The sequence below is a fragment of the Phragmites australis genome, chromosome 14, assembly GCF_958298935.1.
Source record: "Phragmites australis chromosome 14, lpPhrAust1.1, whole genome shotgun sequence".
NCBI lineage: Eukaryota > Viridiplantae > Streptophyta > Magnoliopsida > Poales > Poaceae > Phragmites > Phragmites australis.
Window position 1 is genome coordinate 28,047,551 of NC_084934.1, and position 17,415 is coordinate 28,064,965.

The following is a 17,415-nucleotide window of genomic DNA, read 5'->3' on the forward strand; positions in this document are numbered from 1 at the left end:
TTTGCAGTGGCCGATGCAGAGTGTCAAGGTGAAAATAATGGAGCTCGAGAAAGTGCAAGCCAAGTGGGAGGCAAAAAGGGAGTCAGCCCTGCCCTACCGACACAGCTCGGTGGACAATTACGACACCTGATCAATCAGCACACACACGGGTGAAGATTTGCAGTACTAGTATTGGTGCCATGCCTTTCCATGCATGATTCACGAGTCACGACAACCTTTGCTGCTCGGAGCAAAGGTGGACGAAGCAATCAGGAGAAAGGAAAGGAGAGCTGAAAAGCGGAGGGGAGGAGGAGAAGGAGGAAGACGGAGCTAGTATACTAGCTAGCTCACACTCTCTACAGTCTACAGTACCATTGGCACCATACTTGAGAGTTGAGACTTAATTTGAGAGCGACCTCCCGCCCGAGCTCTCTTTTATAACTCACCTTCTTCTTCCCCGGCAAGGCCATATATACTCCTCGCCACATTTGTCGTCGTCTTCACTTCGTTCTCTCAGGAACGGCTGCACCGTTGAGCTCAGCTAGCTCCTTTGCGCGGCAGCTCGGGTGTCATGGCGAGGCGGACGAGCGGCCCCAAGAAGAAGTTGAGGAGAGGCCTCTGGTCGCCCGAGGAGGATGGCAAGCTGATGAACCACATTGCCAAGTATGGCCATGGCTGTTGGAGTTCTGTCCCCAAGATAGCAGGTAGTACTACCATGCACGCACCCTAAACTTTTAAGCTCTCCTACGGTAATACAATGCAGCATTGTTACCACTTTTTTTCATTTTAAGGAGGACTACTCTAAGATTAATTGTGCTTAAGAAAGGATCTTATAAATTACTTGATTTGTGTCCCAGCGTCGAAGTTGTGAGCTAGTTTAATTAATGGAATTGCTGCTGCATTAGGACTCGAGAGGTGTGGGAAGAGCTGCAGGCTGAGGTGGATCAACTACCTCAAGCCGGGCCTCAAGAGGGGCGCATTCTCGCAGGAAGAGGAAGACCTCGTCATATATCTCCATTCCATGCTGGGCAACAAGTTCGTGCTAAACATCCATGAACGCATTCACTAGCTAGCAGATTGAGTTGATAGCTTTACCAATTTTAGCTGATCAAATTTAGAATTCGTTTGCTTGTGCGTGCATGAACAGGTGGTCTCAGATTGCCGCGCAGCTGCCGGGGCGGACGGACAACGAGGTCAAGAATTTCTGGAACTCGCACATCAAGAAGAAGCTCCGCCAGCGCGGCATCGACCCGGCCACACACAAGCCGCTGGCAGAAGCCAGCAGCGGCCGCGGCGCCGCCACAGCAGCCAGCCGCACGGCCGTGTTCAGCGACGCCGAGCTCATCCTGTCCTCCGCGGGCCAGCACATGCCGCCGCCACTGACGGCGGAAAGCTACGTGTATAGCCGCAGCAGCGCCGACGGCGGCGCGAGCACGCACGGCGGAGGGGTCAGCGGCGCCTGCAGCGACGGATCCATGTGGCTGTCGGGGTACAACCAGACCGCAGACTTCGCTGCAGGCTACATGGACCCAGACGCGCTTCACTTCGGCCCCTCCGGTGTCCCGGCGGTCGTTCTCCCGTCGGTGTCGAGCTCCAGCACGCTGAACTCGATGGCTGGCCTAAGCCCCGCGGCCACCACCACTACCACGGCTACAGACGAACAGTGCAACGCCAACAGCAGCAGCAACGGGTTCGAGTCGACGCTGAGCTGCAGTGCCACGCCCACCATCCATCTGCCGTGGCTGGAGCTGGGCACGAGTAGTAGCTGCGCCGCCGCCGGTGTCGACCACTACGGCGCGGCGCTGGACGAGCTCAAGTGGTCCGACTACGTGTTCGACAGCTACGGTGGGCAGTACCAGCAGGGACAGTGCATCTACGGCGACAGCAAGGACGCCGTGCAGTTCGACGCGCACGGGCTCGGTAGCTGGTGCTTGAATTGAGCCAGCGCACACGGCGGCGCGAGCCATTAATCACCCCGGCCGTGCTGATCAGCTCGACAATTAATTATACGTGTGCATGTTCTCGTACGTACGTACGTACGTATTGATAGCTAATGTTTGGCGAGGTTTTGGTTTGTAAATTTCTTCTTCGATTCTTGTGGATGATCGGGCTTGCGTTGCGTGTTAATTTGCCGGTTTCGACATGTAAAGTGCATACGGTGATGGTGATAACGAAACAGAAAGGTATATAGATACATATATGATGAGAGAGGTGTTTACTTAAATTGCAAATAAAGAGTGGTGATTGGTCGGTAATCTCTCTGCTTCAGCGTTGGCTGGCTTTATCATGGGGTCCTCCGTTTTTTCTTTTCGTGATGGTGTTCGCGTGGGTCCCGAGTCCCGACGTCGCTCGTGCTCATGGTTTCCTTTACTGGTAAATAAATATAATTTAAATAAAATACCGATAAACATTGTAATTTTTTTTCTACTGGGTCTACCGGTAGACGCGGTAAACCGGATATATCGGATATACTGGTCTAGATTTTTTCCGTTTCAATTTGGTACGATGATTGATGGTTTGTTTGTTTTTATTATGATTATAACAATTTAGATTTTGATTCTCACAATTTAGAATCTGAATTGTTAGAATCTAGATTATATTATTAAAACAAATAGTACCATATTATTAGAATCTCTCCCCTCTCGTAAGCCCACGCCACTCGCAAAAATCAAAGCAAAAAGGGAAGAAAAACCTCCATGCCTGGATGCGGTCTAGATCTCCGGCAAGCCAGTCGAACGGAGTAGCCAATCCGCCTCTGATCCGATGGGCGGCGAGGTGTCGGATCTGCGGCAGCTGATCCACCCGCTCAGCCCCGGTTGCGGCGATGTCCCTGAGGAGACGCTGCACCTCGTGTTCGGCTACATCGACGACCCGTGCAACCGGGAGGTGGTCTCACTGGTGTGTCGTCGTTGGCACCGCATGACTGTCAAGGTGGTTCATATGCTATAGGAGCTTAAGCTCGACAAGTGATGCGACTTCTCTACCAACTCAGGAGTCGACCATCACATGGCTGAGCTCGCCTGGAGCGTGTTGTGGAGGGATTGGAGGCACCAGAAGTGGACTTATGCGTGCGGGGAGGAGGCAAGCCGGAGAGGCAGAGGCTGAGAAGCGACAACGGTGGGGACTCATTGCGGGCGTGGGAGCGGAAAGAGAGTGATTCTGGATTATAGAATCAGACGGTTTTTTTTGGATTCTGATTTTAAAAGGTAGAATTCAAAATTATAATAAAAAAACAAACGTATCCTGAATTCTATTGTAATCATTTGAGGGCTGCCATACGGGAGTGTTGATTCATTAGTCAAAGAAGTCAATCAGCTTCGAGCAACCATTCATCCCCCCTTGCAGTTTTTCTCATCCTCTTTCTTATCCCCTTCCCGAAGTCCAAAATCACTCGCGCACCAGATCACTACGAGATTTACGTCACCCATGCTGCCTCTATAGTTGGAGAGGACCCCTAAGATTCCAACAGACACTGTTCCTAGGGTGAAACATCAAAGTTGTGAATCTGAAGTTGAAGGAGGTGTTGAAGTATCCTGGGTCGTCGATGATGCTTAAATTTATTATACTAGTTTCTGATAGGTCATTAATATCAAGTCTTATAATAGATGATAACATAATCATACAATAAAAAAAATAGTGGAATAAATTCACCAAGCTAATAGTAAATAAAGGATTCCGTTAAGACTCACGAACAACCAGATCCACACCACCAGAGGGTACAGCATGGGGCATGCTATTCTCTTAGCAACTTGGGTGCGGATGCGACTAAGACTTAAGTGTCAATCTCACCGTCGGCGTCAGTGAAGTCCGGATCCTCCTCTAAAATTATAAGCAAGGGTGAGTATAAACGTACTCAGCAAGTTTCAACCCTTGCCCTAAATCAAGGGGTATGAATATATGTATACGGTATTGTCAAGGGTAAGGCTATAAACTTAGTTTTGCGAATATGACAAGTTTACACATGCAAGAGTTTATTTTCATAAGGCGGATTTTGTGAAAATATATCATCATTATTAAATGAAGGAGGTTTCAGCTGTGGTGGAATGTCACCAGGGACCAAGTTTTAATGTTGCCGAAAACTCCATCCATAGCAACTCACGGTATACTGTCGAACCTATTTTCAAAAACAGGCACACCCTACCCACTCAAACTCTAAGGAAACACACATAACTCATGCTAGTTGTGGTGACCGAATCATAGTTCGTTCATGACCGTGGACACGACTATTCGAATAGTTTTACCTCTGCAGAGTGATACACTTTACCCACAAATTGAGTTTGACAACCTACCACCGCCGTAGCAGTGCGACTCAACAAAGCTATTACCCACCTCAGCATCATCCCACTAGTCGCCTACGGGAACTAACCAGAGGTTCCTAACCTATATTAGGCCTCCAACTGAGTCGATGAGTCTGCACCTGCTTGCACCTGCTCCATGGTCTCCCATTGCACTCCTGCCTCCGGACGACTAGTAGAATAGCTAGTGGGGTTTAGACTAAGCCCTGCTATATATAGGGTCATGTGGCTGTACTGTGACGACTAGGTAAGATGTTATGCCAACTCGATCCTTAATCGAGTCAAGACAAACATCTCCACACTAAGGTTGTCACATAGGCATAACTTAAAGTCCCAAGGCATTCCCAGTGAGAACCCTGACATGTTCTCTTTCGTTATCATTAACCAATAAGTCTTCCCATCCCACAACTCACACAACACAAAACACTGAGCTTCCCACATTTCACAAAACTAGTTATGATTAAGTATGAAATAACAATGTAGTACATAGTCATAAGCACACTAGTAACAAGGTGTTTATTTTAACGTAATTAAAATAGCTGACACGAATGTCCTAGGATTACCAAGGTCATATTTAATTCAAATAAATTAGGGTGGCTAATCTAATAAGGACATAACTAGATCAACACTTCAAATTATGCTGATAAACAATACTTCATGCAATTATTTGGTGGAAAACGACTACTACGGGTTGTGTTGATAAAATCTAGGTTCAATATGATCAAAGAAGAAAACGGATCAAGACTTGCCTCTACTATAGTCCTCGAGGGGGTCCTTCTTGAAGTCCTACGCTCCTAGCTCCTACTCCTCCTCCTTGAACTCTCCGGTCTCTAAAACGTGGCACATAAACAACACAAAAAAATGCAGCTACACTCCAAAAATTACGAAACTGGTGAGAATGTATAGGATTTGAAAGATGAATATCGGTAAAAGATCACCGAAATCAGAGTTGAAATGAAGGAGATGTGGGCTTTGGGAAGTTGGCCAGCAAAATAAATTCAGCAAAAAAAGGAGAGAATATTCCTTGGAATATTCTCTAGAAAAAGGATTTTTAGAAAAAAGAAAAAAAGGTTACTGTGTTGTGGGCTAGGTTTATGGACCTATGGACCATAAGAGATCTAGTCTATGATCTACAGTGGACCAAGGTGAAGGATCAAGATGGCGACCTAAAGGGGAGGGGGTGAATAGGCCTTTTAAAACTAACTAGAACAGAAACAGTGAAAGCTGATCGGATATTCCGATTATTCAATCAGATATTCCGATACCTATTGGATGTTCCGATTGAACTATCGGAACTTTCGATTCTGTTGAACTTACCCCTAGCTGGGACTACGAGCAACGAAGATAAAACCACTAGATAGTAGTTGCAATAGGATATGGAACTTATCAAGCACATGCAAGGCTAGCAACAAGTAGATATATATCAAGAGAATGATGAATTGCTCAAAGTTGCATAAACGGTAAGAAATAACCAAAGGTGGAGACAAGTTGACTTTGTTCCTAAAGTTCGGATCCTTGAGGGGATCCTACGTCTTCGTTAAGGGGCTCGATCACACTTGAGCCGGGTTTTTTTGAACCCTTTTCCTCCCGAGGTTACACAAAGCACTTCTCAGATTTCTTGTGGTATTTCTTCCCTTACGGAGGTGAAATCTAGCCTTCACAAACTTCTCACGATGTACCATAAATGAATTGATGACTCGTGAGCAACTCCTAGCCGTTTAGGAGTCTTCAAACTCCAAGAGTAAAGGATGCAAACACAAATCCTGGAGAAGACACTTAGTGCTTAAAGATCCACTTTTAAATTCTAGCACTTAAACTCTCCTTTTCAAATTCCTCTCAAAGGTGGAACACTTTCTTCGGAGAGGGGAGGAGCTTTTTGCTTTGGAGAGTTCTCAGAATTGAAATGGGAAGAACTACGGAATTAGAAAGGGTAAGGGGTATATAAAGGGATCCCTTCAAAACTAGCCATTGGACACCTTTTCAATCCACATCGGATCAGTTAAAAAATAACAATTTTGAACTTCAACGACCAACTCAGATCTGGAGAAAAACACACATATATATATATATGGGAACATCGGTTGTGGAAAATTAAACCGTGATAGAAAGGTCTAAACTTGCTAAAATCGGAGGTTCTGACTGGATCGGAACATCCGATCCAACTATCGGAATATCCAATATCACATAGAACAAAATGACTCGGTGATGAAGTTGTGAGCTTGTGTCGCTTTCTAGACTTAGTGGAGATATTTTGAGCACTAAGATTAAAACCAAATCATAGCGTTGCACCCCTCTTAATAGTATGGTGGGCATATACACAAATTCAAAACAAAAGAATACTTTAAAGAGTAAACCATTCATTGTCTTCTTTCCTTCATTTTTGGGGGTCGCCAACGTCGTGTTCCATCATACAATGGGACTTTTGCCTATTCAAAAACTCATTGAATATTGTCGGAGGGTGAACTCCTCAAGCGGGGATCCGGAGGGACCCTCTTTGAGTCGGTCGGGGGGATGATTCTGAATCCTCTTCATAGGTAAAATAAATGGGAGTAAATGAGATGCAGGTGGAATGGAACAATCGGGTGCAGGAAGTAGTAAATGCTCAGGGGATTTTTAGACAGGTTTGGGCCGCATTGAGCGTAACATCCTACTCCTGTGTGTATGCTATGAATGCTCTGAGAATGTTTCTCTGAGTATCTGCTGAGTTACAAGAATATTTTTCTAGTCTAGAGCTTTGTGCTCCTTGTTCTTCGGCTGATCTATGCTTCGGTGTTCGTCCTCTGTTGTCTTCAGCTTGAACTTAGCTCGTCCTCAACTTTTTTTTCTCCGGGGAGCCCACCCCGCCTATATACCCGCCGGGGTGGTAGCGTGCCCAGAAAGGATGGCGCGAGTTCTAGGGCGCCATAAATGGAAAGCAACCATCATGGGCTACTGCACTAGGTGACGGCGAGGGTTGAAAACGCGCCCCCGTCCGGTCTTGTTCGTCATCATGCCTCTTTTCAACGGGCGCCGCAGAGGGGGCCCACCGGACAACCACCGAGCAGCCCGGCGTGCCCGCCCGGTCAGAGCAAGCATGACACAGCAGGGCGGCAGGCGGGGCGCCTCAAGCTCTGCGATGTTATCCCGAGGTGCACCGGATGACGCGCGATGAGACCCGTGCATTAAATGTCCCCACGCCTCCCTGCCAGACCGTGGTAGGGATTGTCAGCAGGAGTGGGGGGAGCAGTTGGAAGTGACAGGCCACGCGCCTTCTTAAATACGGCATCGGGCCTCTCACCAGTTGACACCTCACCGCTGAGCCCTTGTGGGGACCACCGGCTAAGGACTTCTTAGGCCCTCGGGGGCTACTGTTCATAGCCCCGAGCACTCTCTCCCGGATACGCCCTTTCTTGGTCCTCGGGAACCGAATGCTCGGGGGCCACTGTTCACGGGCCCGAGCACTCTCCCCTTGAACTGTCTGTTTGGATCCTAGGGGAACCGAGTGTTCGGAGGCCACTATTCACGGCACCGAGCACTCTCTCCTGGAACTGTCTGTTTGGATCCTCGGGGAACCGAGTGCTCGGGGGCCACTGTTCACGGCCCCGAGCACTCTCTCTCGGAACTTGGCTTTTCTTATCATCGGGGAACTTGGGTGCTCGGGGCCACTGTTCGCAGCCTCGAGCACTCTCTTCCCGGCACTTGATCTTCTCGGGTCATTAGGGAACTCGGGTACTCAGGGACCGCTGTTCATGGCCCCGAGCACCCTCTCTCGGAACTTGTTATTCTCGGACCTCGGGGAGATAACCCCCGAGGGAGGGCGCCACGTGGTACTCTGCTGTTCTGGCCTCGGGACTCGGGGACCCCCGGTTCCTGTGTCACCGATAAATACATTAGTCATTTAATCGTTTGTCATCAATCATCAAAACACACATAGGAGGCCTAGATGCACTTTCGCAGGGGCATGGACTACGCTGATGTGGTACATGACTAGGTTAAAGGGGTGGGGTCGGTGCTGAGTTGGCGTCAATGTGACACTGATGTGGCTAGCACGGGCGCGAGTGGTCGCCAGGGTGACGGTGAGACGATGGTGATGGGGAGTCCACAGCGGGGGCTTGCCGGAGAGCTCGCCCTTAGCGGCTCCTGGCCTCGAATCGGACTGAGAGCTGGTCTAGGAGGACCCGCATGGCATGAAAGAGCTGGTGGCGGGTATCTCAACGGCAAGCAGCAGCCAAAACAATGCCGACAGCACGTGAGAGTTGGGAGTGGCAGTGGCCGACGGGGGAAACATGCGGAGAGGCGGTCTAGGCAGGGGTTTAGGGCGTCAGGAGCATGCACAGGGTGTGAGGAAATGATCTCTGTGCTTGACTTGACCGGTGAGGCATCAACGACGGCCGACAACGGAGGCAGAGGTTGGCGGCCATGATGTCTTGTGAGAGAGGGGGAGGGGCTAGGTAGAGGGGTGAGAGAGGTGGAGGGTTGTCAGGTGGAGCTCATCGCGGGGCCTAAATTGGCCAGTGGGGGCTCTGGTGGTGGATCAATGCTGAATGCCACCAACAGAGAGGGAGGAGACATTGGGAGAAATAGAGAGAGAGAGAGAGAGAGAGAGAGAGAGAGAGAGAGAGAGAGAGAGAGAGAGAGAGAGAAGTGGCAGAGCTTGCCTCGGCGAGCTCGGCGAGTGATGGTGAATGCAGAGGATTGAACGTCCATCTTTTATAGGCAGTCGTGGGAGTGGTAGTGCCGGCGGTGGGGGTCCGACGATGGTGCTTGCGTGTGGTATGGCGCATAGTGGCTCGTCAATGGCAACAGGATGCGACGGTGTAGCGGTTTTGGACGCATGTGGGGGGCTGAGGTGATGATGGCCTTTCCACTCATGAGTGCTCACACCGACGAGGCTCTCGGATCCTATCCTCGCACGGTGACAGAGGAAGCGGAGCGGTGAGGCATCGATGTAGACGGTGACTTGTATCTAGTGCGAGTTATGCGGTGGCAGAGGTGAGGCGGGCGGCTTGTCGTGGATCCGTTGGCATGCTCGGGTGCGCACTAGCGAGCTCGGGCACAAGCATGCCCGGGAGCTAGAGGAAGAAGAAGGAGGGGGGCGACGGCCCGGCTAGGCTGGCGCGATGTCACGTCCCAAAATGCTAATTACATTTTTAAGCATGTATAATCATCATAACGTTATATTTATGCGTGTTTGTTTGATAATTTGAGTTTTAAATGTGTTCAAAATACTTGGAGTTAGCCTAGAGCTCTTTAGGAAAACCCTAAATGCCTCGAAGAGAAGGAGAAAAGAAAGAAGAATGAAAAGAGGGGAAAATTCGTAAATTTCAGCAAAAGAACCCTTCTTGCAGTCTGACCGGGTCTCACCACGGTTTGACCGCTAGGAGACATCCATGTAGGCTTGCCACGTGGGCTTCCCGCGATCTAACCGACCCTTCTCGTGGTCTAACCGCCAGTGCACAAAGACTCCACTTAAGGAAATCAACCAACTCTCTCACACTCACTCTATCTCACACTCTCACTCTCACTCACTCCTTCACTCACACCAAAAGAGAGGGAGAGACCACCTCAACATCCACGATGACCGGAGATCGATGGAGGGAACTTCCTCGATCTCATCCCCTTCATCATCTTTGTCGATGGAGTTCCTATGCGAGTTCATCCACCTCAAGTCCTACTATTTCCTGATCATTCCCGAGCTCTAATCGATCTCCATGTCGTTTAGACCCAAGTTCAACCTAGTCTAGATCCAATCTATAGAACTTTTCAAGTTTGGCTCGGTGAATATTGTCCAAACTACCCTAGAAATATCCCTCTAGTCTCCTAGAGCCTTTTGGTATCCTTCGTAGTTGAAGGCCTCGCCGGAGCCCTCACCGATGACCTCACAAATGTGCTGTTGACAAGGTCTCGCGGTCGTACCGCCGTTGGTCGATCTGATCGCATAACTTCGTGGTCTGACCATCAGAAGACAAAACCTTCTGCATGCTAGCAGTCTGACTACCGCTTCCACATTGATCTGACCACCACCCATTCAAGGTTGTATATACTTAGGTAACCTTGTCCGGGGTTTCAAACTTTGAAACCCTAATCTTTTGACGGTCTTTTACAAATGTTTTCAAAACACGACGCTCTATTAATATTCAAGCATGTATTATATGTACACTTTTACTTCTTTTAATTATTTATGCAATGCATTCTTGATTTGTTTAGAGAGCCTTACGCCAGCGGTCCAAGCGAGTGAAGGCGACACCAAGTTACCTGAGTTCTGCGAGTGCTATGCAGGCAGTATTATGCAACCGACAGAGCAGTAAGTCAAATATCTAAGCATATTGCACCATTTAGTTTGAATTGAATAGATTCTAAATTGATAAGTTGTCGTTTATATATATTTGCATGTTTAGCGATGTCAATATCGGATTTATATGGATAGAACCTATATTGATTGCATTATTTATACCTTGAATGGTTGATTATTCATATTTTTTAGCCTTGATAACATGGTTGATTATCCATATCTTGTAGCAATGCTTGTGCTATGACCCTAGCACTGAACTGAACTGCATGCGATTTCTTGCTGTGTTTGGTGATGCTGCGTCGGGAGGACAGGTTGCGGGACCGTCTGGACAGATGCCGTGGATCCGCGGTGGGCCGAGCTCTCTCGATTCGCGGAACATCGCAGAGGCCATCGATGATAGGTGGTTAATTGCTAGACCTTTTTTATTATGGTTTGATACTGCTCCTGTGCTCAGATGCTTATCAGGCTGGTTTCTTGGTCAGTTTGGTTATGAATTTTGACAACGTTTAGTTCGAAAGCTTGTCATTTTTTGTACCGGGCTTATTGTATATTTGTAATACTGAGCACATTTATAGTCACTGAATGATGACAGACGAACGCAATGGAGAAGGTTTCTTGAAATAGTTGTTTTGCTTACTCAGTCATTAACACTTCTGTTATATCTAAATGTGTATCGTGTTCCATGTGATGTTGTGCAGTCTGCACAGGTTGGGCGTGGATTACATCGACCTTTACCAGATACACTGGCCTGATCGGTCTTTACCTTAGCTTCTGTTCTAACTTTCTCCTTTCTAGCTTGTGCTATGTGCATCATGAAGTCTTAACCATGCATGTTCTGCTTGCAGCTATGTTCCAATGTTTGGGGAGCCGGAGTATGATCCGAGCCGCCAGTACACATCTGTTCCAATGGAAGAGCAACTAGAGGCTCTTGGAAGAACCATAGATGCCAGCAAGGTGTGTCACAGAGGTGTTTTTACTTTTCATTTGAATGGAAATGCTGCAAGAGAAGATTTATGAATTGCTTGTTTTAGATCAGGTACATTGGCCTTAGCACTGAAACACCATATGGCCTGATGAAGTTCCTTCAGCTAAGAATTTTCAGTTGCGCTCCAAGCTCCTGACACTGCAAGTAAGTAGCGCATCGGATGGTAATTCATATGTTCAGTATTGGATAACTGGAATACACCTCCATAATTATTCCACTCCTTTGTTTTTGCAGAATTCGTATAATTTGCTATGTCGAAATTTTGACACTGGATTGGCAGAATGCTGCCATCATGAGAGGTATGCATCCCTTTAGCTTCAGAAAAGAGAAGGCATTGCCATTTTCGTATCTACTTCTCATGGATAATGATATTTCCCAAAATGCACTCGTATTCTATGAATTGTTTCTGAACTTCCAGTTTTAAACTATGAAATTTGCAGAATCAGCGTGCTGGCTTACAGCCCAATGGCAATGGGTATACTTTCGGGTAAGTACCACTCATCTGATGATTGCGGCCCACCAGATTCAAGGATGAATCTTTTCAGAGGTTTTGATTTCTACATATTGAATATGTCCATAGCCTGGTCCCTTACTCTCTTATTTCAGTTTTGTACATCCGTGTCATTAGTATTCCTCCTGCTTTGTAGGGAGATACTCTGAAGGCGAATCCTGATACAAACTTCAGAGCCCCAAAGTGAAAGCAGCTGTGAAGGTGTGTAGATAATTTGTATGGTGTTGCAAATCCCCTTTTAACTGCTTACACAGTACATCCTCTTTATTATTTTATGAAGACAGACAAATTGCTTCTAAGTATGGCATTTCTCCAGCAATCCTAGCGATTGGTAAGTTACCTCATCAATATTGTTTTATATACAGCTGCATTCACTAACCATTAACCACTGATCCTTGCCTGTTGATGCTTTAAGCGTTCGTCTTGAGACACCCCCTTGTGGCATCAGCTGTTTTCGGTGCTACTAAATTATGGCAGCTTGATGTTCTTCGGGCTACTAGGGTCCATCTCCCCCAGGAAATTCTTGCTGAGATCAATGACATTCATGCAAGATACCCTAACCCTTGCCCATAACATTCTTAGTACGGATCATTTTTTATTGCTGATTGCAATGTTCATATGATCAGTATGGAACAGCAATTTGTCAGAGCTGAGTCAGTCATCTGCTTGGCTTATTCCTTCTAACATTGTCGATGTTGTATCTAAGACATGAAATAGATTGTTTTAAGTAGCTATATTACATATGTATTCTGATTCTCGAACAGAATTTTGAGTTCCAGCATTTCTCTTTTTGGAAGCAAATAAACTGTGTTAGTTCATTAACTGCAGGAACGGAGCCTCTGTAACAAGGATAGAAAGAAAAGACTCGCCTCTCTAGTTGCAGAATCGTGATGTGTTCATACTTTTCTCCTCTGTGCAATCCATTATTTAGCTCTTGGCAGAAAGTCGTAGAGAACTATGGTGTTCATGAATGCAAAATATTTCAAACTTTTCTGATACTAGTTCATATGGGCAATTCCGTTTGATCAGTTAATCTCAACCAAAATGCAATCAATATACAATCGATTGAACATATAACTATAACGAAGAGAGTAAACATACTACGAAGGCCGATCTAGTTTTTTTTTTGGTCTTATTAATAACTCAAAAATCGTGTTCTCAAGCTATTAATTTCCCGAACATGTCTTTGTGCAGCTATTAATCTGATCTGAGTTGTGCTCTTCTATTTTACTCGGATCCAGGGGTGGACCTGAATCTTTGATTCGGACAAAACCAAACATCGACCTTGGATATATCTCTGCAAGCCATCATCAGAAGCACTCCTAGTTTACCACAATACAGACGCGGATCAGCGGAGTATTTTCTTTGGTTTGCTCCAATATCTCATATACAATGCAATTTATTTTCAGGAGATTCATCTATGTTCCAAGGCAAGCGCCAAAGTGAACTATCATACGAGATTATATAGAGCAAGCAAACAAAAGCTTTCATTCAAACGTGCATAGTGTGCCAGGTTCTCATCTTCTTCACTCCCAATAGCTAACATCAGGTCATCCTACTGCCATGATTAAATCGTATTCGGTGTAGATCATGCTTAATATGTGCTCTGGTGAGTCAGTGCAGGATCGATTATGAACTAATTATGCAATCAGAGAAGGTGAATGATTGCGAAAGCCAAATTCAAATTTTAATCCACCCTAACCAAAAAGTCAGTTAATGTACATATAGATCCATAAGGCCGATTGCCCTCAAATGTTAACAGTAGAAACTAGACGACACTATGAAATTATTGCAACAAAAATCAAGTCAATCGGATTTCTTGATCAAGAGTCATGACCTTCATAAGCAAGTGTGACAGAAGATGACGAAAATAGGTGAAATTCTAATTTTAAGATTATACAAGAATTATGAAAATTCAACCAACCAAACTTTTCAGAACCTTAACTAGATGCTGATGATTTTGAATGGATCAAATCAACACAAATTACGTTAACTAATGGATTCACCAAAAATCAACATCCAGAGATAAAAACGAAGATCGTGAAGAAATAACAAAATCATTAACTTACAAAATACAAAATTTGATCTTTTTGCAGGGTCCTTTCTATTTTCCCGGTCGGTACAGTAACCACTAGGTTACTATTCATGCCTGACACAAAATCAACGTTCGTCGGCTTCCTGGTCCCGACTGGGCCTAAGCCAGCCGCAGCAGCGCGCCCGCGACTGGGCCGTATCACCACCGCCGGCCCACACGCCTCCCTGCGCCAGGCCGAACTCTCGCGCCCGCGCGCCTGGGCTGGTCTGGGCCGCGCCTGGTGCCAGCCTGCCTCGCAGCGCCTGGGCCGCAGAGAGTGCCAGACGCGCCAGGTCCGCGCTCTGCCGCGCACGCCAGGCCGAGCCGCCTACGCAAGGCCGAGCCCGCTGGGCTGGGCCGCGCCAGCGCTCCAGTGCCCGTCTGTGGGCTAAGCCACCACGCGCGCCCGTACACGCAAGGCCGCACGCCACTGCTCCTGTGGGCTTCGATGATGAACCACTGCTCCTAAGCTGAACATACTGATGTCCAAAAAATTCAATCAAGAAAGCTAACGAACGTACTATTATTTACAGTCTATTGTTGAAACAAGGTTGGTACATAAAAGAAGTCCAGAACCTAGTACACACTGAGGATTTGCATGTGTAAAAAAAGTACATTTCTATCGAAACACGTTAATTCTTGACGACCAGTGCCGAATTCAAAGTTAAAGAGTGGAGAGCTCTCACTCCTCTTTTTCCTCATTTTCTTTCTCTTTTTCTCCTCATATTCTTCTTTTTCCTACTCCTCTTCTCTTCTCCTTCCTCTTCTATGTTCAAAAATTATAGAAAGACTTGAGAGGGTCGATTAAACTAAAGGGTTCAAGTGTGCTAAGGGGATAAAGGGCTCAAGCCCCGTCCCCTTGGATCCGTAGCTATTGAGACTCTTTACGACACAAATGGCCCTTAAAGCTTGAAGCTTGAATGCGAACAAACAGGATGCTTCAACAACCGAACGGACCATCAGGCATCCTCACGGAGAAGTTTTTCTGCAGTGATGTTCACAAAACTGTTCCACAAAATATCATCTTTTTTCTCTCATGTTAAACTACCAACAGGGGACCCGACACAAGATAACAGAATAAGGAAAACACTTCTACTGTTCGCACTGATCATATGCATATATAGTGTCAGCACCTGTACCCCAGAACAGCTGATAAGATCATCCTGTTGCCATGATTAGCCGGTATTCCGGGTATATCATGCTTATGGTGTACAGTCACTACGTTGTGATTTCTGAACAACCTTTCTGAAAGAGGCATGGATCATTTTTTTAAATAAAAGGCATTAATAATTGATCAATGCAGATCATGTTTATCGTGCTGTCCAGAACTGGAAATGTGAAATATGCCATTCTCATGGTACAAACTAGCTACTAATTACTAAAAGATGGTGTTTTGTGCATCTCATGATGTAGAGGCCGGAACAAATTTTCCATTATTTAAAAAAGTAATTACTAAAATGATTATCTGCTGCCAGTTTCAATTCATCACTGATGAACACATGGAACTCGGGGTGCAGAGTTCCCATGGCAACAAATGATAAACCCGGCAAGAGTCAGTTCTACACTGCTAATACATCATTATACCATTTACTGAACTGCAGATGTTACCAGCCCCATCATTTCCCCTTATGATTGGTGATACATTGCACCATCAGGTACTGCATTTTTACAAAGTAAAATTACACGGCTACATGTTCATAGATCTTGCCAGTGTGCAAAAATACAAATAGCTCACTGTTCAGATGGGTCACTGTTCTAGATCCTGCACCAGCAGCAACACACCGACACCCATAAAACGGGACCATGGACAATCAAAACTTTTCTTTGTATCTTAGTTGCATTGTGTGTTATGGTGCCTGAAATTTGTTTAGTCAAGTGATGTTCAGATACTTCATTCAGTTTACATTGACCCCGTATGACACAGCTCCGAATCCAAGATTTTTTTGAAGCTAGTCAAACCTAGCTCTAAGAAATCTTAGATCTAGAGTTTAGATGGATTAAGAGTATTTAATTGAGTTATTTGGTTTTTATTTTAGAAAAAAATAAAATTTTAAATTACTTTATTTCATCATATAAACTCAGATTCAATATAGATCTCGAAGTTGGAGTTGTACCAAACATGACCTTACGTTCTGGTGCATGAAATCTACAGTAAGTCTCATTTTCTTTGCAATGAGGAGAAAGATAGAGATGAGAAATATAGAGATGCGGGATGAATAGATGAGATGGTTGGGTTGCTTAAATATGGCAAATGGGTTTTCAATTTTTGGCTCCATAGGCAAGCGAATCGGGTGCCAAGAGCCATATTTTCATCGAGGGCAAATCCGACTTTTCAATGCTTCCATTTGTGTTGGATATGATCTCGGGCCCCCTCTCCTAACAAACTCTAACTGACGTCCGACAAAAGGGGGGGAGTCCCGTTTGACCTAGCGCCGTGATTGGTGGCGCAACCGACTTACTATGGTTGCGGTCCCATTCTGTGCTGCGCCTATATATAGATGAGGGGGAGCCGGCACCTGACAGGTAAGCTATCTTGTGAGGCCTTGTTCCCCCCCAAAATATACACGCATTCCCGATCAACATTAGGGCGCCGCAGTAGGGCGAAGGCCGCCTCTGGGGCCATCACCTCTACTTCGACTACACCGACATGATCTCACCTCTAAACCCCATCTGATGGCATCACCGACAAATGGTCAGTGCTTACGCTTCCGCAATTAGATGTGTTTGTTCTTAGGGCTAATGTTCATGTGTTTTAGATGAGCATACTTGTTCTATCAATGGTACCAGAGCAGTCTTTAGCCCTAAGCAGACCAATTAGACCTTAATTAGATTAAATTGTGTTCGGTTGATGTCATTTTATGATCAAACGGGCCTAATTGTTTTCGGTTTACATCAATTAACTTTAAATTATGTTTTTTAAGATGAATTAGGCTCGGATCAATGCTCCTATTCATGTTTTAGGCTGTTTATGTTTCTGTCGGTGTATTTAGAACCAGGGGTCCCTAAGTCCCGAGGCCAGACCGGCCGTCCACCACATATCACCACCCTGCAAGATAGGTAGAAACAGAGTGCTCGGGAGAGAGTGCTCGGGGCTGCACGTGGCAGCCCCCGAGGACTCGGTGCCCCGAAGGTCCCGCTGAAGTGCTCGGGAGAGAGTGCTCGGGGCTGCACGTGGCAGCCCCCGAGGACTCGGTGCCCCGAAGGTCCCGCTGAAGTGCTCGGGAGAGAGTGCTCGGGGCTGCACGTGGCAGCCCCCGAGGACTCGGTGCCCCGAAGGTCCCGCTGAAGTGCTCGGGAGAG

At 46.4% G+C, this 17,415-nt stretch overlaps 1 protein-coding gene and 1 pseudogene across 1 annotated transcript; both read left to right on the plus strand.

Moving 5' to 3' along the window:
• Window positions 1-210: 210 nt before the first annotated feature.
• Window positions 211-2,234, plus strand: LOC133890082 (myb-related protein Zm38-like). The gene is made up of 3 exons (XM_062330529.1): window positions 211-683; window positions 885-1,014; window positions 1,127-2,234. Exons 1-3 carry the CDS (start codon window positions 551-553, stop codon window positions 1,917-1,919), a joined length of 1,056 nt encoding a protein of 351 aa, XP_062186513.1. The 5' UTR covers window positions 211-550; the 3' UTR covers window positions 1,920-2,234.
• Window positions 2,235-2,742: 508 nt separating this feature from the next.
• LOC133890396 (uncharacterized) lies at window positions 2,743-12,614 on the plus strand (annotated as a pseudogene).
• The last annotated feature ends 4,801 nt before the right edge of the window (window positions 12,615-17,415 follow it).